General features: G+C 41.4%; 1 protein-coding gene across 1 annotated transcript in view; it reads right to left on the reverse strand.

Annotated features, from left to right (window-relative positions):
• Positions 1-12,832, reverse strand: part of LOC110560031 (disintegrin and metalloproteinase domain-containing protein 5-like) — a 49,639-nt gene that overhangs the window by 35,869 nt on the left and 938 nt on the right. The window contains exons 2-11 of the mRNA XM_021655713.1: positions 12,317-12,396; positions 11,771-11,826; positions 9,752-9,830; positions 9,404-9,480; positions 7,697-7,868; positions 6,452-6,517; positions 5,270-5,341; positions 4,935-5,092; positions 4,110-4,191; positions 383-519 (exon numbers count right to left, since the gene is read on the reverse strand). Coding sequence (XP_021511388.1) covers positions 383-519; positions 4,110-4,191; positions 4,935-5,092; positions 5,270-5,341; positions 6,452-6,517; positions 7,697-7,868; positions 9,404-9,480; positions 9,752-9,830; positions 11,771-11,826; positions 12,317-12,396 — 979 coding nt within the window. The remainder of the gene's footprint in view (positions 1-382; positions 520-4,109; positions 4,192-4,934; positions 5,093-5,269; positions 5,342-6,451; positions 6,518-7,696; positions 7,869-9,403; positions 9,481-9,751; positions 9,831-11,770; positions 11,827-12,316; positions 12,397-12,832) is intronic.

Here is a 12,832-nt window from a genome sequence, read left to right on the forward strand (position 1 = left end):
TCTCAAAACAATTAGGATGGTTTTGAATGTCACCACGGTAAAGAAATAAAATGGAAAGCTATAGATATGCCCATTATTCAGAGTTGATCAATGTACAATATACCCATGAACCAAAATTTCAACGTTATATGCCAAAAGGGATAAACTAAGCACTGAGAGACAAGACAAAAGATGAGTTCAGGTGGGGCCCCCAAGGGCACAGACACACAGTGAATGGGGTTTGAGATCCATGTGAGAACAGCATGAAAGCTCCTCAAAATATATAAAAAGGCAATGTCAATTAATTTAAAGTTAACATAAATAGAAAGCTAGCCAAAAGCAAAAAAATAGCAATAAGCAATAATAATAATAATAATAATAATAATAAAGAGGGCTGCCTTACATTGCTGTGGGCATCATGAGGCAAACGTCTCCTGTACAGTGACAAGTGTCAGGGTTGTCATACATGAGTCCCATGCCAAGGCTCAGCAGCTGCGTGACAATGACGCTGTAGGACTCTAACGATAAACCTTTCGGGTACTAAACGCGAACAGAAGGGGGAAACAAGTTAACAGAGCGACACTGACCGCACCCAAGAGATAATCCGTTTACACATTCCAGACACCTGCGTGGTCGGAACTGTGGTAGAGTTGTAGAGATGTTTTAACCGACAGCTTGCTGAACATGGGTGACTCAAAATACTATCATTCGGTGAGAGCACAAGCTACCTTCACAAAGCTAACGCGTGGAAAGCGCGTGTTTTATGGCTTCTTTGAGCTACTTTTAACACCGTCTATGTCTTTAATCTTCTATTTAATAATCAAATCTTCTCTCCTCAATGAGTCCCAGTAACCCAGATTTCCTGGTACTGATGTCCTCTGTGATGCCCTTCTGTTGAAAAGAAGCTAGCTTTGACCTCTTTTGGTGCGTCCAATAGAGCAGCAGTATGGGGGATCGTTTACGATTGCTTGTGCAAAGGCTGCCTTCTTGGACTCTCTGTCTCGACCACACTAAGAGAAGAGTGGGCTGTGTGGGGAAGGAGGGCCACTGCTGAATGGGCCTCCATGCATGAAGTGGGAAAAATAGTTCCTGCACTGTGACCACTGCTGGGTTCCTGAGCTTGGATTTTGACAGCAACAACAGAGGGCACTCTTTGCCCACAAGCTAATTTTAAAAGACTGGACAGGTGTCAATGCATGTTTATAAAGTGAGTGTTATAATTTTGTTTAAAGTATCATGTTTGTCTGAATGTTTTAAATTTAATCATAAACTCTTATGTATCATATCTGCTAGCTGTGGTGTCCAATTTGTATCTGTGAGGACAGAAAGAAGGGTGATAAGAGTTGAATATTCGTCAACAGATGTGCGTGTTGATGCTGTTAATATCGTAAGCAGAGCCTGCCCTCTAGGATTTCGTACAAGGAAGGGATACCTGCTCTCACTGCTTGCTTCAGTGTATAGCACTGAAAGTCTAGAGAGAGCAATTGGTCAAGAAAGGAAAAGAACACTCTGACAGGAGAAAAGAAGAAGGTCACTGATAGGGTGTTCGGGTACACAAATGCACTTGAAGCAACTAGAACTACCTCATACAGTTCAGTAACATTTACAATAGTAACACAGGTTTAAAAAAAAAACAGCAGAAAAACAATGATATTCGTTGTTTTTCATAACTAACATAAAATGCTCAGGCAGAGGCTTAATACACCTCAAAATGCAGATTAAACAAAATAAAGATGACACAAATAGCCAGAAAGATACTTAATATCAGCCATTAGAAGAGCATAAATGGTTAGAATATCCACGTTATCTAAAGTTATACAGGTTCTTAAGGTCCCAATTATATTCTACACATGAGTAAGAATGAATTCTAAAATTTGTACACTATCACAAAAGACCCACTAGCCCCAGCTTTTTAAGCATGAAGAACAAGATTGCTACCACCCCCATTTCTTTATTTAATTCAAATTATAATTCAAAGCTATATGGGATTTATTGAAAACCAAACATACAGACTAACAGAACTTAGCGAAAGGTTCCCACATGAAACCAGCACATAAGTTGTTGGTTTTTTTTTCCAAAAATGGCAAGATAACACAGTGAAAAAAAGAGCAGTGTCGTCAATGAAGTATATTGTGAATACCGAAGATATTCACCATCCACAAAAGCCAACATAAAATGATTTACAGAACTAACAATAGCATCCTGGGATCGGGAATGTGAAGGTTTTTTGACTGTGGCCTTTGTGAGTTTTTCTTGACCAAGATGCCAAAAGCTAAGACAACTGAGTAAAAAAAAAGAAAAAAAAAAAAGTCAGATTAAAGCCCTTACACTAAATCACTTTTTTACAGCAAATGAATCAATCAGCAAATCAAACCTGTGAGAAGGAAGTTTGAAGAGTATGTATCTCCTAAAGTGTTAATTTCTAGTGTGTAGGGAACTCTCATAATCTAATGGAAAAATAATTAATACATGACAAAAATGCAGGCGTGCTGATATCCAAACTGACACTTCTTTAAGGCATGCAAATGGCCAACAGCGTGAGGCCCTTGACACTGGCATTCATTGTGGAAGTAAAAGTCAGATCACTGTGTCCTGTTATACCTAGTGCAATGGCTAAAACTTACAGACAAATTAATAATAATAATAATAGAGAGAGGGAGAACTCAAAAGAAAATGACTAAAACAGAACATAGTTCACATAGTTCACATTCTACAGCTCTCAAAGATCCTGTAGTTCCCCCATGACGACGCCCCCTGATCAAAATGAAGACCTTAGGTCAAACCACGAAAGGGAAAGTCATGGTAGCCCCGTCTGTGACGAGTATCAGATGACTAAAGAGATTGGAGAGCAAAGGAATAGACGGGTGCCACATCCTCCCACATCTGAGGAAGAGAGAATGGATTCCCTTGTTGAAAAAACCTCAGACACAAAGAAGAAAAGCAGCTGAACTTTTCCTTCAGTTAAGGGAAAAATTACTGTTCCAAAAATTTTACCCAAGGAAGATACAAAGAAAACCCATTGAGAAGTAAGAAATTAAAAGAGAAAAGCAGCAGCAGCAGCAGCAGCAGCCAGTGACAGAAGCCAGGAATTCTGGCTCTAAAAGAGACTTTAGAAAAAAAGCCCCAGTACTTGCAAACCAGAGTGTCCCAGGAAATGAGCCCCCAATCCACAGCCGAAGTAAAGGCATGCTCAGACACACAGGGGTCATTCATATAAAACGGAAGCTGTGTTGGGGAAATTAGAAAATACTGTGGGCTAGGCATGTAGGCACACACTTGTAAACCCAGCACTCAAGAGGCAGAGGCAGGAGGATCTCTGTGAGTTCAAGGCCAGCCTGGTCTACAAAGTGAGTCCAGGACAGCCAGGGCTACACAGAGAAACCCTGTCTCAAAAAAAAAAAAAAAAAAAAAACAATCCACCAAGGCAAACAGCATCATGTTTTCATGTTTTTAAAGCAGTGGCACACAGTTTAGGTTGAGATAATTAACTATAACAGAAAAGTTATTAAAAAAAAAGATGAGAAAAAAATTTCCTTCTCCTAGAGAGAGCTTAGGTTAAAAGTCTCCATTGGGGTCCTCCCTACAGAGCTTGGGGAACCCTGCAGAAAAGGGAGAAGAGGAACTGTAGAAGCCAGAAGGGTCAGAGACACCAAGAGGGCATGGCCCACACAGTCAACTAAGCAGGGCTCGTAGGGGCTGACTCTGCAGTCTGGAGCCCGCACGGGTCTGCCCTAGGTGCTCTGCATGTGTGTTTTGGTTGTTGGCTTTGTGTTTTGGCGGTGACTCCTGCTCTCAGAAGTCCTTTCCTCATAACGGGTTCCCATGCCCAGCCTTGATGTGAAAGTATGTGCCTAGTCTTCCTGTAACTTGTGCTGCATTCGTTTGATGTCCCTGGAGGCCCTGCTCTTTCCTAGGGGGAGGAGGAGGGATGAGAGTGGGGATTGGAGAGGTGGAAGGGTGGGGGTGGATCTGCAGCAGGGGGGACAAGGAGGAATGGAGGGGGGGAGGCTACAGTCAGAATTATTATATGAGAGATAAACAAACAAATAGATAAATCATTTTCTATAAAAATATTTAGGAATTTTTGAAACATGGGAAAAAGGGGGTGGGAACAGACAGCAGTTACATACCAGGGCGACAGCAACATCATGCTCCAGTGTGCACAGATGCCCTGGATACAGCGCTCCAATGGAAGCAGGGTGCTCCTCAAAGCTACAGAGCCATTAGGAGGAGATGGAAAAGCAGTATTCGTAATGTCAGTCATTTCCAGAGGATCAAATAGTATCAAACATTTACTATAGTCTAAGCTCTACGTTACTCAGGGCTGTACTAAACACATTTCCCAAGTCCTCAACACTGAGACGATTTCAATACGTCAATTCAATATTTAAATCATCCATTGAAAATGCCATTGCACTAGCAATGGTAGCTTTCAGTCTGATTCCACATACTCTGTCTGTTTATAGAAAATTTTGAGTATCTATTTAACTAGAAATCCCTAAACCTTCCATTCTGAGGCCTTGTTAATCATCTATGAGGAACAGTAAACACATCTTTATTAGAAAACAAAAATATTAAATAGGTGATTAATTGATTAGATCAAAAAACAGGATCGTATATATTTGATAACAGGTAACAGACTTTTGTAAACCAATGCTGTCTGATTTATTTTCTACTTTCGCTGAGGATTTTGTCTTGTGATGGCAAAACGGAGCCACCACCTCCAAAATAGTAGCTGCAGGCAGCTACCAACACATCCCATCTTTGTGTTGTTTAGAACATTTTGCCTCTCATTAGTCCTAAATGAGAAAGACAATATAGCTTCCATTTTTCACACTCATCAGACCTAAGAAATTTGAAAACAGCGCATGCAAAGTAAATGTGTATCTTTCATAATTAAATATGCCATTTGGGTTATTCCTTCAATGTTAGTAGATATAGAATTATGTGCTTACGCCAGTAAGTATGAAATGTGTTGTGATTTTTGATTTATTTTCCAAAACAAAAACTCAATCAGTATGTTCTGAGGTGCCACTCGGGGAGGAATTCTGTTTTCCTTAGACCAGATTTCAATGGACTGTATTAGAACACTCACTTTTAACTTTGAGAGCATCTAAAGAGAAGAGATACAGGAGACTGTTTATACAATTTTGAACATCACCTAAAACCATAGTTAGCATGGTATTTGGGGTTACAGAGAGTCTCCAAGAGCTCAGCAAAATATGACGTTCATTGATTCACAGCTATATTTCTATAAATTATATAAACAAATATGCTTTTGGAAACTCACAGTGTTAACAAGGCTGAAGACCTGAGGAATTTTCTGTATCACAACTTTAGTGTCAGAGCCCAAGTAATCAAACTGAAAAAAAAAATGTTTATTGAAAAATGAATCTAAATTAACAAGCATATGCATTTAAACATACAAATGTACTATACTCTGAATAAGCAATAAGACTGCATTCTAATCGAAATCCAGAAAACTGATAATGACAAAGTAAATGTTTGCTTTAAAATATCCAGTAATATGAATTTTAACATCACTTAATACACTGTTGACCAGGAGAAAGATGGTGCCATGGTGGCTCCATCCATCCTGTCTCCATCAACAGCTATGCACACCAGTTCACAGTAGCTGAGGAAGCCAGACAAAACACCACTGTGGCTGGTAGAAATCCGTGGCAGAAATGCTCATCGGCTGCAGGCATTCACGTCTACAGAAGACAGGAAACAAGAGAGGAGCCATGGGTGGGGAAACCCCAAAAGAAGCCTTGTGGGCAGGGAGTGATAGTAAAAACACACATGATATGAAAGCAGACAGCAGGAATACTAGGAACAGAAAGATTTTAAATGGGTAGAGGAATGGGAGGGAGGAGGAGAGAGGCAACCCAAACGAAGGATGCTTTTAAGGGCATATAAAAAAATTACTATTTTGTAAACTAACTAAACATTATCATTTTAGGAGAGAGTGAACAGAGGAAACTTGCTAGTGTGGGCTGCTGCTCCTAGGAGTGATGGGTTTCAGGACTAAAGTTCCAGTGGTAAGTACTGGATACCTCTGATGCCAAAGGTCCCCAAAACAATACAGATGATCGTCATTTGTCTTAACTGCCTATAAGAAATGGGTACTAAAACTCTACTGCTGAGAAGACCACATACTTCAGATACAAAACACAGCCCGGAACTGAATGGAAGTTCCTGCTCTCCCAGCTAGTCTTCACGGAGTCAGAAGGAGCCATTTAGGCTCCTAAGAGAGGAACGTCTTCAATGTCCTTACCCAGCTGTGGACTCTCGAGTTCTACCGTACGGACCTGTCAGGCGAGACATGCCCGCTGGCACAGGAAGAAGAAGGTGGCCAAGAGAAGTGGAGAGAGGATAAGACAGGCTGATGAAGGCAGACAGGGTCACAACACACTGCGGCCATCTGGGAAACCGTCAAAAATGAACAAGACATACGAAGAACAGGACGCACCAGTTTTTTATCCACGACAATGTCCATCTCAATGACTCGTGGGTATAGCTTGATGAATTCGGTTTTCTGAAAAACATGTGACGTGAGTCCTGAGAAACGTTTTCAGATGTTACCTTCTATTAAAATTATATTCATAAATAAGGTGAAAGATGTCTGCTACTGTGCGCCATAAGGCTGTTCTCGAGCACACGACTTGGGTACCAGAGGACCTCCCAGCACTGAAGTGCTGTGTTAGCAAGAACTTTCAGTTAGATGTCTCAAGCTGGATGAGAACTCAGGGACCTTTATTTTGTAATACTTGAAATAAAATTCTAGGTTTATCCTAGAACCCCTGTTCAGATGTAGCCCATGGCAGCTCAGTATTCAAGTAGGTTCCCTAGTAAGGGGAACAGCAAATATATCTGACATGAACTCAGTGGCTAGCTCTTTGACCCCACCTCCTGATGGGGGCGCAGCCTTACTAGGCCACAGAGGAAGACAGTGCAGCCATTCCTGATGAGACCTGATAAGCTAGGGTCAAATGGAAAGGGAAGAGGACCCCACCTATCAGTGGACTTGGAGAGGGGCATGGAGGAGAAGAGGAAGGGAGGGTGGGGCTGGGAGGGAATGAGGGAGAGGGCTACAGCTGGGATACAAAGTGAATAAACTGTAATTAATATAAAAAAATAAAAATTTAATTTAAAAAATTCTAGGTTTATAACAAAAGCCTTGTTTTTCTTAATGCTTCTGATAATTTCAAATGATCCATGTAGGGAGATGTTTTTGCTAACGAGGGTGAGGAAGCTGCTTTTAGCTAACCTTGTACTTCAGAGAAATCCTGCCAAAGTTGTGTGTCACTGCAGTCACTGGGGCCAGGGGTGCATGCCAGTTTATGGATCTCTGCTAACAGGAAGTTCATTACTCTTTTATCTTATGTAAGCCATTGAAATTATCTGGGTCTTTTTTCCCCCCTTTTGGAGTAGTCACGAAAGAGTTAATACTTTCATCTAGAGGACCTGGTAACTGGGGAATGTTCTCTGTTAATTAGCTAAAAGCACAGACATTGAAGCTGTCCAGTCGCTTTCAGTTCTACATTCAAAGCGTTTATGAAACTTGGTCAAATTTCGGCTGTAAATCCTCTAGCTGCTAAGAGATGACACAGGACCCTCACTTAGGAAGCAAAACCATGTTAGGGTGTAGTTCAAACACATTTTTTTTCCACTTCACAGAATCTTACTAAATGAGTTGAAAGAGAGACCCACTCACCTTCAAGTTGCTCTGGAAGTGATCCTCCGATTTGTTATACCACCCATAAGTCTGGTTCTCTGCTAAGAAAGGCGTGCCCTTGTTTGTGTTCTCATAGATCAAGTGCACAAATCCTGACATGGCTTCCACAGGTTCGATTCCGTAGGAGACATTTTGGAATTGTATCGTCCCCCTGGAAGTTAGAGCGACCAAAGAATGGCTAAAATGATTCCACCAAATCTATAGTATTCTAATGACAAAGTTTGTCCAGGGTTTTCTTCAGTCTAAAACCATCTCTGTTTACCTATTTTACCTGTATTTTCTTCAAGATTATTGCAGAACTAGATCACTGAACTGGGGGGGGGGGGGCATATGCCTGTCTATTATGAACATTAAAAAGATCAGAAGGCATGGATGGGCATTCCTAAACAATTAATATTCCTCCCTGGTATATTAATGTATTAGCTTTCTGTACTAGTCTGTGGAATCTGTGGGTACTCTTTTCTTAGTCTTGGGGGTCCTGAGCTGCTTGGTTTCTGTTAACTTGACACAAACTTAGACATATCTTTTAAAGGAGGGGATCTTAATTGAGAAAATGCCTCCATCAGATTGGCCTGTAGGCAAGTCAGTGACGTCTTTTCTTGATTAATGATTGATGAGGGAGGGTCCATCCCATTGTGAGCATTGCTGACCCTGGGTGCTCCTGGATCACAGAAGAAAGCATCCCGACCTGAGGAAGCCACAGGAAACAACCCTCCTCTACGGTTACCACCTCTCAGTTCCTGACCTGTCTTCCCTATGTGATAGACTTAGAAACTACAAGATGAAACAAACCCCCTCCCCCCCAGGTTGTCCTGGTCATGGTGTGATATCACAGCAATGGAGATCCTGACTAAGACAGGTCCCTTATCTAGGATACGCCTGACTTTTCTCTGATGCCTTAAATTATTACGGTAGATGAACTGGAGGAAATTCATGCCTAAGAGTGGCCAATAACCAAAAGTCTCTATTACCCTCAAGAATTCTCATTTATTCTAGGAAATCAAAAACAGCATTGGTGGGAACTAGAGAAGTTTGGAGGTATTGATTAGTGCTCCCCACACTCAGAACAGACCACAGCCTCAACCGCTAGATCCCATGAGACTCCATACACGGCCCCTCCCCAGGGACAGACTATTTCCTTAGCAATTTGGGTTCATTTCCAAAAGAGTTGAAAAATAAAGGTAAATAGAGAATGAGAAAGGGCACATGCAGGATTAGTCATAGAGTAACAAGACACATAAAATTGCTGGCAAATTTAGTCTCTGTGCCAGTTGCTTGGCTGTCCGTTCAACACAAGCTAGAGTTATCTGGGAAGAGAAACTTCGGTTGAGAAAGCGCTTCCATCAGACTGCCTATAGGCGAGCCTGTAGTTTCTTTATTAATGATTGATGTGAAGGGCCCAGGCCACTGCAGGCGGTGGGTGGCATCCCTGGACAGGTGGTCCTGAGTTGCATAAGAAAACAAACTCATCAAACCATGGAAAGTAAGTCTGTAAGCAGCATTCCTCCATGACCTCTGCTTCAGCTGCTGTTTCCAAGTGCCTACCCTGATTTTCTTTTAGTGATGGACTGTTAGCCTAGAAGAATTAGACGAGGCATACTCTTTCATCCCAAGGTGCTTTTTGTCATGGTCTTTCTCACAGCACTAGAAACCTAGCTACGATAATACTTTTAAATAATATACAACCTGAGTCCTAAGCAAATGCTGAGTGACACAAGCGAATTTGGAAAACCTGCAACATATCCATTGTAATAGCAATTTTTCTGGAAAAAAAAACGCACAAATGAAAACAGATGGTTAAGTCATTCTTAAATACACACCTAAGACACGTCATTCATACTTACATACCTTAATAGTTTGGTATGATAGTCAATTACTCCCCCCCAAAAAAAATTGTACCAAGCAGAAAATAGCATCAGAGCAGACTATACAATTCCAAAGAATGTATCAAATAATACTAAAGTAATTAGAGATTGTTTATTTTTAAAAGAAAGTTCAAATACCAAATCTGTAGGGAATAAAACTTAAGCTTACCAGAGATGACAAAGGTTGAGAATGTTTAACACCGTCTTTGTCATAGGTATAAACCACTGCAGCTGGATTTATAAGTAATCTATGCAAAAAGAAAAATTCTAAAACATCTTCCAATGAAACAAATGTAAAAGGTAAGTCTTCATATACAAATTAACTGAATACTTATCAACTTGCTATATCTTATTCCCTAAATATTTTCTTGTCGCTGAAATTAGCCTTTTGAATAGAAAAAAAAATGCAGGTTAATGAGCAATTCAAACATTAGATAACTCAGAGATAATATAGGCTCTGATGTCCAGGGCCTTTCAAATCTCCGTCTTTGTCATTCACTGACTTCAGATGTTGCATTTGAATCTCAAAATTAGGATATAGGATTAACACCCATTTTAAACAATTCTCTTGGTCTTGCTACAAATTTATGTTCAATCAGCTAAGTATGTCCAAGCCACTGTTGTGCTGCAGCATTACTCTTCCCATCACTTATCCTCTTCTCCCTCCTCTTCCCCTTCCCTTCCTCCTCCTCCTCTTCCTCGTCCTTGATACAGCTATGTAGACACAACTGAACCCTCACTTGCTGGAATCCTCCCGTCCCAGTCTCCGAAATGCTGGTTCCACCTTCAAGCCCTTCTCCAAGTTCTTAACAACAATGGTCAGAAATTTCTTTCATAATCTCCCACCCCGGTACACATTAAAGAACCTGACACCAGTCCTACTAACCATGATCCATATCCTCCATGTCTCTCACTCTCACGCCTCTCCTCAAGGTGGGTGACTTTATTTCAAAGACAGTCTGTGCCACAGACAGCATCTTGCTCATGGACTGAGCTACAGAACCCTGCCTCTACGTGAGTCTGTGCCATCAGGAAAGTTGTTTTCAAGAAATGATTTTCATTTGATGTCATACTCCAGCACTGCTCTGTCCCATTTTAATTGTCAATGGGTTTGGTGTTTTGTTTTGTTTTGTTTATCAGAGGTGTCATCTACACAGACACAAACACACACACATCCTCCACTTTCTCGGTTCTTAACCACCCTGAAGGTTCTGTGGAAACGTCTAAAACCATCAGTCTTTCAAATCCACAGGGCACCTTATGATCCTAACTGTACTGATGGCCCACGTACCAACGACCGCTCATTCCAGTCTCTAGCTATTACACTTCCTCTTCTGCCTCTTGTCCTGCCTCCCTGCTCCTCCAGCCTCCTCTTCCACTTTCCCACCTCGCCCCCAAAGCACTGATCTCTCCCAAGGTTTAGAAACACTTTCTGTATATGTTTTCCGTTAATAACACGGCTACCGTTTGCTATTAAGTCTGTGTAACTGTTCAGCATTCTCGGAGATTTGAATTCTCTTATATACCTCTCTAGTAGAAAATACCAACTTGGACATAAGTGCTTGTTCCGCCTACAAATATCTCCCTGGTTCATAGTACACAGTCCACAATAACCTATCCATTTTCATGAGAAACAGCCAAGTCATCCGAGGTCCCTCACTGTTTCCCAGCTCTGCTGACTCTGTCTTGAGGTCTACGGAATCTGTCTTCCTAGCGCGGGAAGTGATGGCTCCTCCCCATCAACTTCCCTGATGACCTGACACACGCTGTGTGCTCCATGTCACCTGACCCATGGGAGCGCCGTGTATGCACCCTGACCTTACACATTGTCCTTACACGTCTTCTAGAATTTATTCCCCACTTACTCTACCAAAATCTTCTCTCTCCATCCTTTATCAAGTTACAACTTACTTCTAGTCCAAAAAAGCCAAAAGCCTTCGCTGACTTGCTAAGAGCAGCATTTCTTAGGCATTTATCACCATCCACTTCTTAGAGGTAGAGTATCGGAATATCTCTTCCTGTGCTATAAATGCTCTGTAGACCTTGTTTTATTCTCTTCTTATGTACAAGACCTTGTCTAATGGCCAACATTCAATAGACATTAATACATTTGAACTCTAGTATTTAAACATTAATTTTCATAAAAGTAAAAAAAATTGAAATGTGGAATGGCAAAATAATTACTTACTGTTTTGTAAGGTGGACGAAATACGGTTTTTTAGCTATTGTAATAAGATAAGCAATCTGTAACAAGAATGTTTTTTGAATGTCAGTCACATGCTTTCTCATGTGTTTGCTCTGCTTTATGTTTTAAGGGAATGGCAAAAATTAATAGGGTCTTTTGGCTTTTCTTCCCATGTGGACTTTGTCTTCAAGATTCTGAACTGAGAACTAGGCTTCGCACCGGTGCCAGGCAGAAACTTAATTGGTGTTCGTTAACTGGTATCTCCTGACTTAGTCCGGTACTCCCCCCACCCACCCCCGTGCCCAACAGACAACCTGCTCCTCACCTCACCTTCTGTATCAGCTTCCCCTTATCACGGTCTCACCCTACTCCTATCCTGGGGAGGAATTGCCTGTTACTTGACACCTTTTCGGCACCTGTGAGGGTCCATCCCTGAAGTTTCTATCCCACAATGCTCTGCTGCAGTGGCGCTTTTCTGGGCTCCACCCACTACCTCTAGCTAAGCGCAACCTCACATGCGCTAGCTACTAGAGATGGTGTTGCTATTACGTGGTTTTCAGGATCTGTTTCCACATCCATTGATGAGATCTTTTCAGGAACCGTTGTATGCAAGATGGTTTTCTGAGGGTCTAAAAATAAAAATACGTGAAGCTGCTTTGATATCCATTTTTAAGTCTAATTGTGCATCTTTTTATGTTAGTATTTGCTTTGAGTGATTGATACATCTTTTCTTTTACCTTTTCCACTCTCTATTAAATTGTTGCTAATTCATTCTCTTCTCCCTCTCACCTTCCCCTCCTCTCTCTGCTGTCCTCCCACCTCTCAGCTCCGCAGTTAAACTGCTTAATTATCGAACTACAGTGTTGTAGAAGGCTTAGAAACATAGATTCATTCCGAGATTGCCATGCTGAAGGAAAGAGGTGTGGTTATTCAGGAAAGAAAAATCCATTTTCTCCGAAGGAATGGCCCTGGGGTATGTCATTCTCCAGGACAGCCCCCATGCCCAAGGAGAAGCTGACCAGCGTAAAATGGACTCCATGTTTGTTTGTTTGGTTGGTTGGTTGG

The sequence above is a fragment of the Meriones unguiculatus genome, chromosome 4, assembly GCF_030254825.1.
Source record: "Meriones unguiculatus strain TT.TT164.6M chromosome 4, Bangor_MerUng_6.1, whole genome shotgun sequence".
NCBI lineage: Eukaryota > Metazoa > Chordata > Mammalia > Rodentia > Muridae > Meriones > Meriones unguiculatus.